The 12,416-nt window shown below is 64.0% G+C and overlaps 1 protein-coding gene across 5 annotated transcripts; it reads left to right on the top strand.

The window, feature by feature from the left end:
* Positions 1-2,648: 2,648 nt before the first annotated feature.
* Positions 2,649-11,232, top strand: KLF8 (KLF transcription factor 8). Of its 5 annotated transcripts, none has more exons than XM_065846336.2 (5): positions 2,649-2,752; positions 5,886-6,435; positions 6,974-7,100; positions 7,214-7,347; positions 8,369-11,232. In XM_065846336.2, exons 1-5 carry the CDS (start codon positions 2,726-2,728, stop codon positions 8,548-8,550), a joined length of 1,020 nt encoding a protein of 339 aa, XP_065702408.1. In that variant the 5' UTR covers positions 2,649-2,725; the 3' UTR covers positions 8,551-11,232. The 5 variants fall into 5 exon arrangements, with proteins under 5 accessions (XP_065702408.1, XP_071669493.1, XP_065702410.1 ...); XM_071813392.1 differs by lacking the exon at positions 2,649-2,752 and adding an exon at positions 3,199-3,478; XM_065846338.2 differs by lacking the exon at positions 2,649-2,752 and adding an exon at positions 4,669-4,865.
* Positions 11,233-12,416: the final 1,184 nt, after the last annotated feature.

Genomic DNA, 12,416 nt, shown 5'->3' with positions numbered 1-12,416 from the left:
GATGGTGCATTACCAGGATCCTGTGCGTTTCATTTTGTGGAATCACTGATGGCATCTGTGGTCAACCTTGAAAGCGGAGGCGTGGAGCTACTGGCCTTGGTACGATGATTGAACTGAGGAGGGATCTGGTCTTCAATGCAGAGCTCCTTGCCTGGGGGTGCTGGGTGAACAGCAGAACGCACCCATTCCTGGAGCAAAGCGTGGTGTGGAAGCATGGAGACGAGCTCAGCGCAGCGGGGCTGTCCCTCGCCTGCAGCCTGGTGCAGGGTGCGTGTCCCTACAGACCTGGATTGAGTCTTAATGCTGAACCCAACAGTGCTGCTCTTGAAGCCAAAAGGCCAGTGGTGTTGGACCTTCCCTTTGGGGCTTTACGTGCCCGTTGCTGTGGCAAAGCTCAAGGGACCACTGGGCGCATAGACACCTGTGGCCCCTTTCCTGGGGGCTGTCCCCATCCTTCCCTCCTCTGCACTCCCCTGCACCCCTGGCCTGGGACACCCTGCCCAGGGGGGGGTGAGCACAGGCGAAGGCTTTGGCTCTTCTCAAGGTAAATAAATTATTTTGGGATCCAACGCCCTTCCTGTTTGATGAGGAAAAGGATGAGCCACTGCCCTGTGTCTGGTGGGTGCAGCGAAAGCACAGGTTAATTTTTCTGCCTGTGGAAACTCAGCAGGAGGCTCAGGAAGGGGTTGACTCAGTAAATAAACACGGGCTCACCCCCAGCCCCTCCTGCTCCAGCCTGGGGGTGGAGATGCTGTGGGGCTGGGACCCCCTGGAGCTGCAGAGCCCCCCCAGCACTAGCAAGACCCCCTGCCCAGGGCTCCTTGTCCTACCCTTCCTGCCCAAAGTTGTCCTAGAAGATGCGCGGCTGCCAGGGAGAGTGGGGGGGTGCACTCCAACCACCCCAAACGCTGGCAGGCAGCTGCAGGCGCTATGTCCCGCCCTGGGCTGGTGTTTTTCCCCAGGGCCGTGTTTCCCCCTTTTTCCTGTCTCTTTTGGGAGGGCTACCTGACATTTCAGGATTTGCAGCTGGTCCTTCAGCTCGGTGGGGGTCAGGGTGGGGGTCCCTTGGGCGCAGCACCTACTCTCACTGCCTGGCTCTGTCCCCAAAAGGCTTTTCTGGTCCCTAAAATCTGGGAAAGGTGAGAGGCAGAGCTGGGCCAAGGGGTGCTCATGGAGGTGAGGGGGGGCCCCACGTGGGCTCAGCCCTGTGCCTCCCCCCTACACGTTTTCCTGGCTGAGCCGTGGCAGCGGGGTGAAGGGCAGGGTGTCGCTGGGGTCCACGTCCTTGGTTGACATGTGGCAGCTCCGCGTTGGCGTGGAGCAGCTGTGGCTTCAGCCAAGGTCACTGCCAAGGTGGCCGTGACCCGCTCCTCTGAGTGGTGTCTGGAGGGGACAGCGTTGGTGGGGAGCACCTGGCCCTGTGCTCGCTGTTCCCCCACCTGTCCCACGGGGCCACTGGTGGCAGTGCCCTCCGCATGGGGTGGATTTGCAGGCAGGTTTCAGCTCAGAGGGGTTCGGTGGAGAAATGGGGACCCCAAATCAGCGGGGACAGGACATCCTGAGGGTGGGGGTCGCCTTGCTGGGAGCCACAAGATCAAACGGCAGCGCTGATGGTGGGGGGGCAGCGGTGCCTGTCATTGTCCCTGTGCTGGTGTGGTCACTGCTGAAGGGGTCCAGGGGGCACTGAGTGGGGGGACAGGCTGAGGGGTGGCCCAGCGGCAGGTCTGGGGGTCCGCGGGGCCCCTTCCATGTGAGACCCCTGCATCTAAGGGTGGGGGGGCAGAAGCAGCCCCTGGAGCAGGTCTGTCCCCACTGTCCCCACCCTGTCCATGGAGCGTCCCCATCCCTGTCGCTGCCCCCATCCGTATCAGCCTTTTCCCGCCCAACACTTCCCATGTGGCGCCTCAGCCCTGAGACCCCCAGGAAGGAGCTGGGGGACTTCCTGACCCCCCCCATATGGACCCCCCAGTGTCACCAGGGCCCCAACCCCTTAGGACTCAACCTGCCCCCCCCCCAGCTGCACCGATGCCCCCTTGGCTGGGATGCTGGAGCAGAGTGGGTGCTGAGGGGTGCTCAGAGTGGGCCAGATATTTGGGGGGGGGTTACATGGGTGGTGGGGGCGTGTGGGCAGCTGGGCAGGGCTGCCCACTCCCTGCCGTGGGAAAGTCCCTCCATGGGGGCCACATCGTGACCCTGTCCCCCCAGGGCACCCATGGGTGCTCGGCCTGGGGTTTTGGGGTCCTCTGTGCCCCAATGGGGTGTGGGCTGCAGGGGGATGCTCCCCCTCCCATCACCTGCGAGTGGGGAGACACGGCCCCAAATGGGGGTCTCTGCCCCCCCATTGCTGAACACGAGTTTCCCAGGTCTCAGCCCGGCCAGCAACGCGCCCCTCTCTCCCACCCCGATTTAAGGGAGGCCTCGCGTGGGGTGCGTGGGGGGGATGGGAGCAGGTGGGGGAGTCCCCCTCCCCAAAGCCTGTATCTGTTTCCATGGCAACGCCGGATGCGAGGGGAGCCGCCCATTGGCTGCTGCTGATGTCACCGCAGGGCGGGGCACCCCTTGATTATTTTATTTTGGGGGGGGGGGAGGAGGTGTGGTGCCCCCACCCAAAAATGGGTGGGGGAGGGGAGCTCCGCCCCACGCGGCCCCGCCCCTCCCCGCCCGTGGGGCCCCACCCGCCCCACCCGGCACCGCCCCGGGGGCAGCGGCGGCGGCGGCAGCGGGGATGCGCTCGGAGGAGACGCGGGGGAAAGTGAGTGAGTGGGGCCTGGACCGGGACCCACCGGGGCCGGGGAGAACCCGAGGGCGCGACCGCTTCCATCTCGAGTGGGGTCTTAAAGGGGCAGCGCCCGCGGGTGGGAACGGACCTGCTGGGGGGGACATTGTGGCAGCGCGGGGCCCGGCGCCGGGGGGGAGCGGGAGGGAAGGGCGGGGGGGGGCGGAACCGCCTCCCCCCGCCCTTCCCTCCCCCTCCCCCCCCCGCCGGGCCCCGCGTGGGCCCCCCCGCCCGTGGCCTCTTCCGGGGCGGGCGCCACCGCGCGCTTGGGAGGTCACGGCGCGGGGGGGCGGGGGGGGAGGCGAGGGGCGACGTCGCGGCGCGCGCCCCGCCCCGCCCTTCCCTCCCCCCCCCCTCCCTCCCACGCCCTTTGCTCTTAAAGGGCCCGACCCACTTCATGCGTGTCGTGCGTTCCCCCCCTCCCCGCCCCCCCCCGCGGGCTGCTTGGGAACGGGACTGCGTGGGGCTGAGTCCCCCACCCGCGGGGGGGTGGATCCTCGGTCCCCACGACCCCCCCTCCCCGAGCATCCCGGGTGGCCGCTGCCAGAGGGTGGAGTGGGGAGGAAATTCCTCGGGGGGGTGTGACGGCAGCGGGGTGTGCCCCCCCCCACGCCCACGGGTGGAGGACACAGACCCGGGCGGGGGGACACACACACGACACAGGGACCTTTCTGCGTTTTTCTGTGCCTGCCCTCCCCCAAGGTCACTCCGTGGTTTCGGGGCACCCCAGATCTCTCCCGGAGCTGTTTTAGGGCAAAAAGGGGGGTCACTATTTATCCCAAACCGGGGGGGGTGCACAGCGGCTCCCCGACATCAGGACTTGCCTGGAGGCTGGGGGGGTCCCCTCATTCCCCCCCTACCTGCGTGGGTTTCGGGTGTGCCTGGGCTGAGCTCAGAGAAACTCAGCCCAGTGATGAAAGGCCAGGGGGGTGTGGGGGGGCAGCGAAGCTGGATTAGGGGGGCAGACCCCACTGCCACATCTCTCACCCTCAGCTCCGTGAGGCTTTGGGTTCAAGGCCCCCCCTGCAAAGTGGGGCTGGGGGGGTTGCCCCTTTCTTCCTCCTCCCCAATATGTGGGTTTGTGGAGACCCCCCCAGGTGTGAGGGGGTGAGTGTGGGTCTGGGGGGGTGTGCTGGGGATCCCCAACCAGGGGGGAGGGGGCAGCTGTGGGGTTGTCCCCAGGGGGAGGGTACCTGGATGTGGGTGTGTTTGGGGGTGCCCTGGCCGGGGAGGGGGGAGCGTTTTGGGGTTCCTAGTGATGTGTGTGTTGGGGGGGGGCCGTGGCTGAGAGTGGGGTGTTTGGGGGGCTCCTGATGATTTGTGAGTGTGTCTGTGTTTTGGGGTCCCTGGCTTTGTGTGGGGGTTTTGGGGGGGGTCCTGGCTGGGAGTGGGGGTGTTTTGGGGGATTCACTGCCTGAGTATGTGTTGGGGGTGTCCCCAGCTGAATATGAGGGTGCTGGGGGGGGGGGTGTCTGGCTCCGTGTGGGGTGTTTGGGGGGTCCCTGGCTGTGTGTGAAGGTGTTTGGGGGTTCCCTGGTGATGTGTGTGCGGTAGTTTTGGGGGAGTGCCTGACTGAGTGTGTGTTGGGGGGGGTCAGCAGCTGAATATGTGGGTTCTGGGGGGGGGGTGTCTGGCTCCGTGTGGGGTGTTTGGGGGGTCCCTGGCTGTGTGTGAAGGTGTTTGGGGGTTCCCTGGTGATGTGTGTGGGGTAGTTTTGGGGGAGTGCCTGGCTGAGTGTGTGTTGGGGGGGGTCCCCAGCTGAATATGTGGGTACTGGGGGGTCCCTGGCTCTGTGTGTGTGGGTGTTTGGGAGGGTCTGTGGTGGCGGTGTTTTGGGGGTCTCCGGCTGAATATGGGACTGTTCTAGGTTTGGAGGGGGTGTCTCTGGCCGTGGGTGTGTATTTTAGGGCCCCCCCCCCCATCTGCGTGAGAGGGCTGGGAGGCTCCGGGCCGTGTGTGTGTGTGCAGGGTGTGTGCGCTGGGTGTGGCCGGGGCGGGGCCGGGCCGCGCGTGTCCGTGTGTGTGTGTGAGTGTGCGTGGGGGGCTCGGTGCGCTGGTCCCGGGGGGGAAGGTCTCTGCTTGCAGGCAGGTACGTGCGGGGCGGCCCCGGGGGGGCTGGTGGGGGTGTCAGTGCTGGGGTGATGAAGTGCTACTTTACGGGGGTGTCCCCCGCGGCGTCCGCGTGCGGGGCACCCCCACGCGTGGACGGAGGGACCTCGCGGGAGGGGGAGAGTGGTGCTGGGGGTCCCTGTCGTCGCGTGCCTGTTTGCGGGGGGCCCCCTTGGTTCCCCGCGTATTGGGGCACGGCGTGTGTGCAGCGTTCTGGGGGGAATGGAGGTGTCCCGGGTGGGGCCCTGCCCGGGTGCCTCCCGCGGGGGCCGGGCCGGGCCGTGCCCGCAGCCCCTCCCTGCCGCGGCGGGGCCCTTTTAAAGAGCTCCACCCCGGGCCGAGCCAGGGTGGAGCCGCGGGGCCGTTCACACCTCTCGCTCGGCTCGGCCCGGCCCAGAGCGGCTCGGCTCGGCCGGTGAAGCGCGGCGGGGAGCATGATCCTGCCCGCGGAGGGGATGAGCGCCGCGCACCCGCGGAGGAGCCCCCCCCGCGCCGCCGGGGCGGTGAGTGACCCGCTGCCGTGCCCGCTTCACCCTGGCCGGGGGAGGGGGAGGGTTCGCTCGGCGGCGGCGCGGCCCCTTTAAGGCGCGGGGGAGGGGAGGTCGGCGGGGCGCGCCACCGCCCCGCGGGGGCCCCGCCCACCCCCCGCCCCGCCCCGCCCGGAGGGGCGCGGGGGGGCACCCGCCGCGGGGCGGGGCGGGGCCGGCCAACGGCACAAAGGCGTGCGGGGGGCGGGGCCTGCGGGGGTGGGGTCTCCTTCCCGCCTTCGGATCGCGCCGGGCCAAACCGTCGAGTCGACCGGTCCGACCCGCTCGGGTCCCGCTCCGCCCCACCGGGGTTTCTCGGCGTCCCGCACCCCGCCGCGACCGTGGCGCCCGCCCCGGGGCAGCGCCGAGGCCGCTGGTTGGGCTGAGGCCGCCAAAGCCTCTTGCCCCGCCCTTCTTCCCCCGCCCCGTGCCTCAGTTTCCCCGTCCGCTCACGGCCCGCGGGTGTTTTGCAGGGCCCGGGGAAGGCGACACCCGCCATGAGTTCGTCGGCGCTGCTGGCTGAGGGCCCCCTCGACCCCCCGGTGCTGCTGGCCGACATCAAGACGGAGCCCCCCGAGGAGCTGCTGGCCAGCGACTGCGGCCAGCCCCAGGCCGAGCCTGTCGACCTCTCCCTCAACAAGTCCAAGGTGGCGGCGGCAGCCTCGGCCCCTCCACCGCCCGCCCCCACCTCGGTGCAGTCCTCCCCTTTGCTGGTGGCTCCCCCCCTGCCTGCTCCCACCACCGTCTCCATCTCGCCCTCCGGCCTCAGCTCCACCTCGGCCATCCCCGCTGTCCTGTCGCCCGGCTCCATCCTGGCGTCCACGCAGGGCAGCGGCGGGCAGCAGATCCTCCACGTCATCCACACCATCCCCTCCGTCAACCTGCCCAGCAAGATGGGCAACCTCCAGACCATCCCCGTGGTGGTCCAGTCCCTCCCCGTCGTCTACACCACCATGCCCACTGACGGCGTCACCGCCATCACCGTACCCCTCATCGGAGGGGACGGCAAGAACGCTGGGTCTGGTAAGGGCACGTGGCGGGGAAACACTGACATTTTGGAGGGAGGGTCCTGCAGCAGCACCCCTGAAGGATGTCCAATTTTGCCATGCTGGGATGCCCCCCCACCTACCATATATCTGCCACCTCCACCCAAAACCCCCCAGGCTGTGTCCCCAGGAGGACACAGGTAGGACAGGGGACACGCTGGCTGTCGCCTGTCCCGCTGCTGGCAGCCTGCCTGCCCTTCCCGCTGCCCGCGGCTCTGGTTTCAGTTGGGCTGCACCGCCCCCCTGTCTCCTTCCCAGCACATTCCCACCTTATCCAGAGTGGGGGAACTTGGACCTCCCCTCTTCTGCACAGGCAGACCGAAGGGGTGTCCCCCCTCGCCCCCATGGCGCAGGAACCTTCTCCATCTCCCCAGTCATATTTTTTGGGGGAGGGAGCAGCATTTGGGTTGCTGTGGGAGTGGTTGTCCCTCTGGCGTGGGGGTGGGTTTTTGGGGGGGAGGTGTCTCTGTTCTCTGCTCACAAACCTCACCCCCTCCCTCCTTGTTTCTCAATAGCTTTTCTTTCCCGCCCCCCACCAGTGAAAATTGACCCGGGGTCCATGTACCCCATGACCATGAGCAGTGACAGTGAGGACAGCGCCTCTGAGAGCGGCCCAGCCCCTTTCCAGGACCTCCAGAGAGAGTGAGTCTCACCAGATGTGTGTCCCCCTCCTTGTCCCCCGGCTGTGTCCCCAGGCGCTCCGTGGGGTCCGTGGGTGCAGGGCCATGCTCTCCATCTCTCTGTCCTCCTGGCAGGCCAGTGGCGAGGGGGCAGCGAGCCGATTCCCCCGACTTGAAGAAGCGGCGCATCCACCAGTGCGACTTTGACGGCTGCAATAAGGTCTACACCAAAAGCTCCCACCTCAAAGCTCACCGGCGGATACACACGGGTAGGGGCCAGCGCCGCACACCGCCCTGCCCAGGAGGGTCAGGATCGGCACCCCCAGCTCCTAGTGGGCTGGGGACACCCAGGGATGGGCTGTGGGGACAATGGTTGTCCGTCCCTGCACTCAGGGAAGGTCTTTGAGGATGCTGGCACCCTGTGCTGGGTCTGGGCTGGCTCTTCAGGGGTGCTGCCGAGGGCTGAGGGGGTGGCCTTTGGGGGCTTGGGAGTCTTTAGGGGTGTGTCAGCCTGTGTCAGGTTGGAGAGGCTTTTGGGGGCTCAGGGGGACCCTTTGGGGGTGCTCGCACCCTGTGTTAGGTACTGGGGGTGCCCTTTGGAGTCTCAGGGTAGCCCTTTAGGGGTGCTGGTACCCTCTGCCAGGAGCTGGGGTGTCCTTTGAGTGTTTGAGGAGGCCCTTTGGGGATGCTGACACTCTGTCAGGGACTTGGGGGCTCAGGGTGGCCCTTTGGGGGTGCTGGCATGCTCTCCCAGGGTTTGTGGAGGCCCTTGGGGGCTGGGGGGGACTTTGGGAGCACTGCAGGCCTTAGGGGACACTTGGGTTCTGTGCCGTCCTTTTGGGGGTGCTGGTACTCAAGGCCATGCCCTTGGGACTTTCCTGGCCCCTGCCCCAGGTCTGGTTAGGGCTTGCTCCCTTGGGTAGCCCTGCTGGGGCCCCCCCGCTACCTCCCAGTGCCTTGGGGTCCCTTTGCTGGGGGGGCACCCCCTGGGCTGGCACCCTGGGATGCCATGGGGTGCTGTGGGTTGCCGCCGTGCCAGGCCCTGGGGAGGACAGCGGTGCTGCTTCTACAGTCACATGCAGGGTGCAGGGCACCCCGCTCCCACCCACGCATCTGGTGACACCCACGGCCTGCGCCGGATACGTGCCAAGGTTGGTGAGGGCTGGTGCAGAGATGCTGAGGTGCTTGCATGGCCATGGCGACCCCGCTGCAGCCAAGAAACCTGCTGTTGTCTGTGAGCGGGTGCTGGTGACTCCGGCCGTGCTGACCCCTCTCTGCTCCCCGGTGCAGGTGAGAAGCCCTACAAATGCACCTGGGAAGGCTGCACCTGGAAGTTCGCCCGCTCCGACGAGCTGACCCGGCACTTCCGCAAGCACACGGGCATCAAGCCCTTCCGCTGCTCGGACTGCGACCGCAGCTTCTCCCGCTCCGACCACCTGGCCCTTCACCGCCGGCGGCACATCATGATGTGAGCCCCGGGGCGCCCGGTGGCGATGGGGAGGGGACAGCAGAAGACGGGGGTGTGTGCCCCCACCCCTGCTCCTCCGTGTGCGGTGGAGGGACTGCGGGAGCGGAGAAACTGAGCTCTGCCTGGCAGCAAGTGAACTGTGTCCGCTCCAGGAGCCTCAGCGACGCAAGATGTAAAAAGCTGGTTTCCGGACTGGTCCTCCTTCTCCCTTGCTCCCATTTCTTGTTTTTCCCGGGCTTCTCCTTCCCCTTCGCAACGGCTGGAGGCTCCTCCTTGACTCCTCACTTGGAGGCCACTGCTGGGTGAATCCCGAACCTGCGGATCTGCCTCTTCAGCCTCTTGCCCATCTCCATCCTGTGTGCTCGCTGTCCCCCGCCCCACTCCCAGTCCCCAGGGACAGAATCTGGGAGCCACAGCAACGACGGAAGCCCGAGGGAGGCTCTGTCATCTCCCTCATGCAATAGCTGTTGGCCTCTTTCCTGATCGGAAGCCGCTGCCTCTCCATCCCCAGCCACTGTGTGTCCCTGTCCCCATAGGACAAGGCACCCTGGCACGTCACCTCCCTCTGCATCCTTTGGCACGTTCTGGGCTTCACCAGAGGTGCCGGGGACACGCAGGAGGGATGGGAAGGAAAGAAAAAGCAAGAAGGGGTGGGGAAATACAGCCACCCATCAGCAAACCACAAACAAGATCGCCACCAAACAAAAGGGAAACTTTTGCGGAACATGGAACTGTGATTTTTTGGAGTTTTAAGGGGGGGTGGGGGGACGGGGGCCACCAGGTCTTGTTTTTTTTGAAGACTGTGGGACAGTTGAACCATTTCTAAGTTAAAAAGGCATACTGTGGCCACACGCTTTTCTTTTTAATTGTAATGATTATTTTTGTGGGGTTCCCCCCCAGCTGCTGTGAGAGCAGCCCTGCTCTTGTGCTGGGAGGGTGGCAGGATCTGGGGTTGGAGCTTTGTGGTTGCTGGGTGGTGGGAAGGGTGATGGGGGGGCTGTGACACCCCCTACCCCAACCAGTATCTGTGGGGCTAGTTAGGTGTGGGGGGGGGCTTCCCAAAAGCTCTCTGTGAACCCATGCCTTTGGCTGGGAGTTGCTAGGCTGCTTGGGGATGGGGGAACTGGTGTGTGGGGGGCAGAGACCCCCCCAGTCCCCGAAAACAACTGACAGATATTTGGGAGATTACTTTTCCTTTCTGTTTCCATCCACTGTCCGAGGTGTTTCAGGGTACAGAGCTTGTCCCTGGTGCCGCGGTGTCTCCCGACCTTCTTGGTGCTGGGCATGGCTGAGGATGAGTCTTGTTGGTGGCTGGTCACCTGTGGTGTCCCCAGGGCTCAGTACTGGGGCACTTCTGTTTAATCTCTTTATCAATGATCTGGACAAGGGGATGGAGTGCACCCTCAGTCATTTCGCAGACGACACCAATTTTGGGGAGTATTGATGTTCTGGAGGGTGGGAAGGCCATACACAGGGATCTGGACCGGCTGGATGGGTGGGCTGAGGCCAATTGTCTGAGGTTCAACTAAGCCAAGTGCTGGGTCCTGCACTTGGGTCACAACAACCCCATGAACGCTCCAGGCTGGGGAAGAGCGGCTGGAAAGTGCCTGGTGGAAAAGGACCTGGGGGTGTTGGTGACAGTGGCTGAAATGAACCAGTGTGTGCCCAGGTGGCAGTGTTGTGGCCTGCAGGACCAGGGCAGTGACCGTCCCCTGGAGGTGAGGCCAAACCCCAAATCCTGGGGTCAGTTTTGGGCCCTTCACACCAAGAAAGGCCGTGAGGTGCTGGAGTGGGTTGAGAGAAGGGACCGGAGCTGGTGAGGGGCTGGAGCACAAATGTGATGGGAGCGGCTGAGGGACCTGGGGGGTTCAGCTGGAGAACAGGAGCTGAGGGGAGACCTTCTGAGCTCTGAACTGCCTGAAAGGAGCTTGGAGCATGGAGGGGGTTGGTCTCTTCTCCTGAGTAACAAGCAACAGGATGAGAGGAAACAGCTTCAAGTTGCACCAGGGGAGGCTGAGGTTCGATCTGGGAACAATTTCTTCCCCAAAGGGCTGTGGGGCATTGGAACAGGCTGCCCAGGGCAGTGCTGGAGTCACCATCCCTGGAGGGGTTGGACAGATGCAAAAATTTGGTGTTTGGGGACATGGTTTAGTGGTGGACTTGGCAATGTTGGGTTAATGGACTTGATGATCTTAAAGGTAATTTCTAACCTAAACAATTCTATGATTTTGGCCAGGTCTGTGTGTCCCTGTCCTGCCTTGTGTCCCCTCCCACAGCCGTGCTCCCCAGCTGATTTGGCTTCTCCTGGGGCTGCACCCCCTTGTCCCTCCCCCAGCACGGCCTCAGATCCCCCCAGGAACCACTGGCCTAAAGAAGGCGAGAAACCCCAAAGTGGGAGGCTATGAACACCCCTGAGGTTTGGGGGCTGTTCTGTTCCTCCAAAGCTTAGGGGTCAGCACTGCTGGCAGCCCCACAGGACCCCCAGAGCCAGGGGCTCATCTTGCCCCCCACTGCTGTTTTCCAAGCCCTGGGGCGGGGGGTGCGTTTCTGTTTTCCTTTTTGTTGTTTAAAAAACAGAAAAATGACACCACAACATGCAATTTTAAACTCTCGAGCTGTGATATTTATACAAAAAGTGTTTGGAGTTTTTTCTACGCAGGAATAATATTGAAAGTGGATGAGTTTCCTCCGTGTGTGTCTTGCTTGGCCGCAACGGTGGGGCAGGGAGAGGGACCGGGGCAACAGTTCTGTCTCTGCTGTGCCAGGAGCAGAGGGGCTGAACTTGGCAAAACGACTTGTTTGTATTGTTTAATAATCTCCCCTTTCCCAGGAACTGAAGACATTTCACAGCTGAGGGAAAATGCGGCTTTTCCTTCCTTTTGAACATCTCTGGGGGATGCTCCCCTGCACCTTTGGCTTCAGCAGGGACCTGAGTGATGGAGTGGGCTCCTCTCGAGGTGACCCCCTCATCCACCACTGCAGCACCCCCAGATTGCCCCCCTGGACCCCTGGGGCAGAGCAGGGGGGTGAAGAACCCTCCGAGGTGGCAGGGAAGGGGGTTGGTGTCCTCCTCCAGCATCCTCCCCTCCTGCTATAGCTCTCTTGGCTATATGGCTTGTTAAAAAGTCATTTTTGCCTTCAAAAAGTCATTTTTAAATGTAAAAATGATTTTTAGAGCAGCTCGGGTGAATACCCCCCAGACACCTGGGAGCAGGCGATGGTTTTCAAGGAGGCACGTTGCTCCAGAGCGGCCATGGAAGCGGCTGGGGCAGACGAGTTGCTTTCCTGCTTGGGAAGGAGGAGCAAACTGCAAATGGGAACAAGATGAGGCATTTTCTCGTCCAAGCAAAAAGCCAAGGTGATGGTGTTGCATGAAGTTTTGACTTTAGAATGTCAATTCCTGAGCTGTTTGTGCCCAAACTTGAACCGGCCCCGGGAGGAGGCTGTGCGGGCGCCCCGCGGCGCAGGGCTGTGCGAGGGGAGGATGCTGGCAGGGCCGAGGCGCTGTTTCCCAGGGAAAACACCTTTGTGTGCACCCAAACCTGCTGCTGAAGGCCTGGAAGCGCTCGGCTTCGGCTCCACAGCGTCCTGTATGGTGGCTGAGAGCGGCCCCTGGCACCGCAGGGCTCAGTCTCGGTGTCCCCTGAACCCATCTGCGAACAGGGTTGTTTTATCTCCCAAATTAATGCAGGAAACGCAGAGAAACCACGGGGTCGCATGCAGGGGTGCTGGTGGTGACAGTGGCAGAATTGGGGCTGCACGCAGAAGAGGGGGGAACAACTTGCTGCACTGATGACAGATGCACCTCTGGGTGTCACCGTGTCCCCCCTCCCAGCTGCCGACCACAGCTTTGCAGTTCACCTGCAGAGG

Source organism: Patagioenas fasciata, chromosome 11 (assembly GCF_037038585.1).
Source record: "Patagioenas fasciata isolate bPatFas1 chromosome 11, bPatFas1.hap1, whole genome shotgun sequence".
Lineage (NCBI taxonomy): Eukaryota > Metazoa > Chordata > Aves > Columbiformes > Columbidae > Patagioenas > Patagioenas fasciata.
The sequence above is the reverse complement of the archived record's forward strand: the minus strand, read 5'-3'. Positions and strand labels throughout refer to the sequence as shown.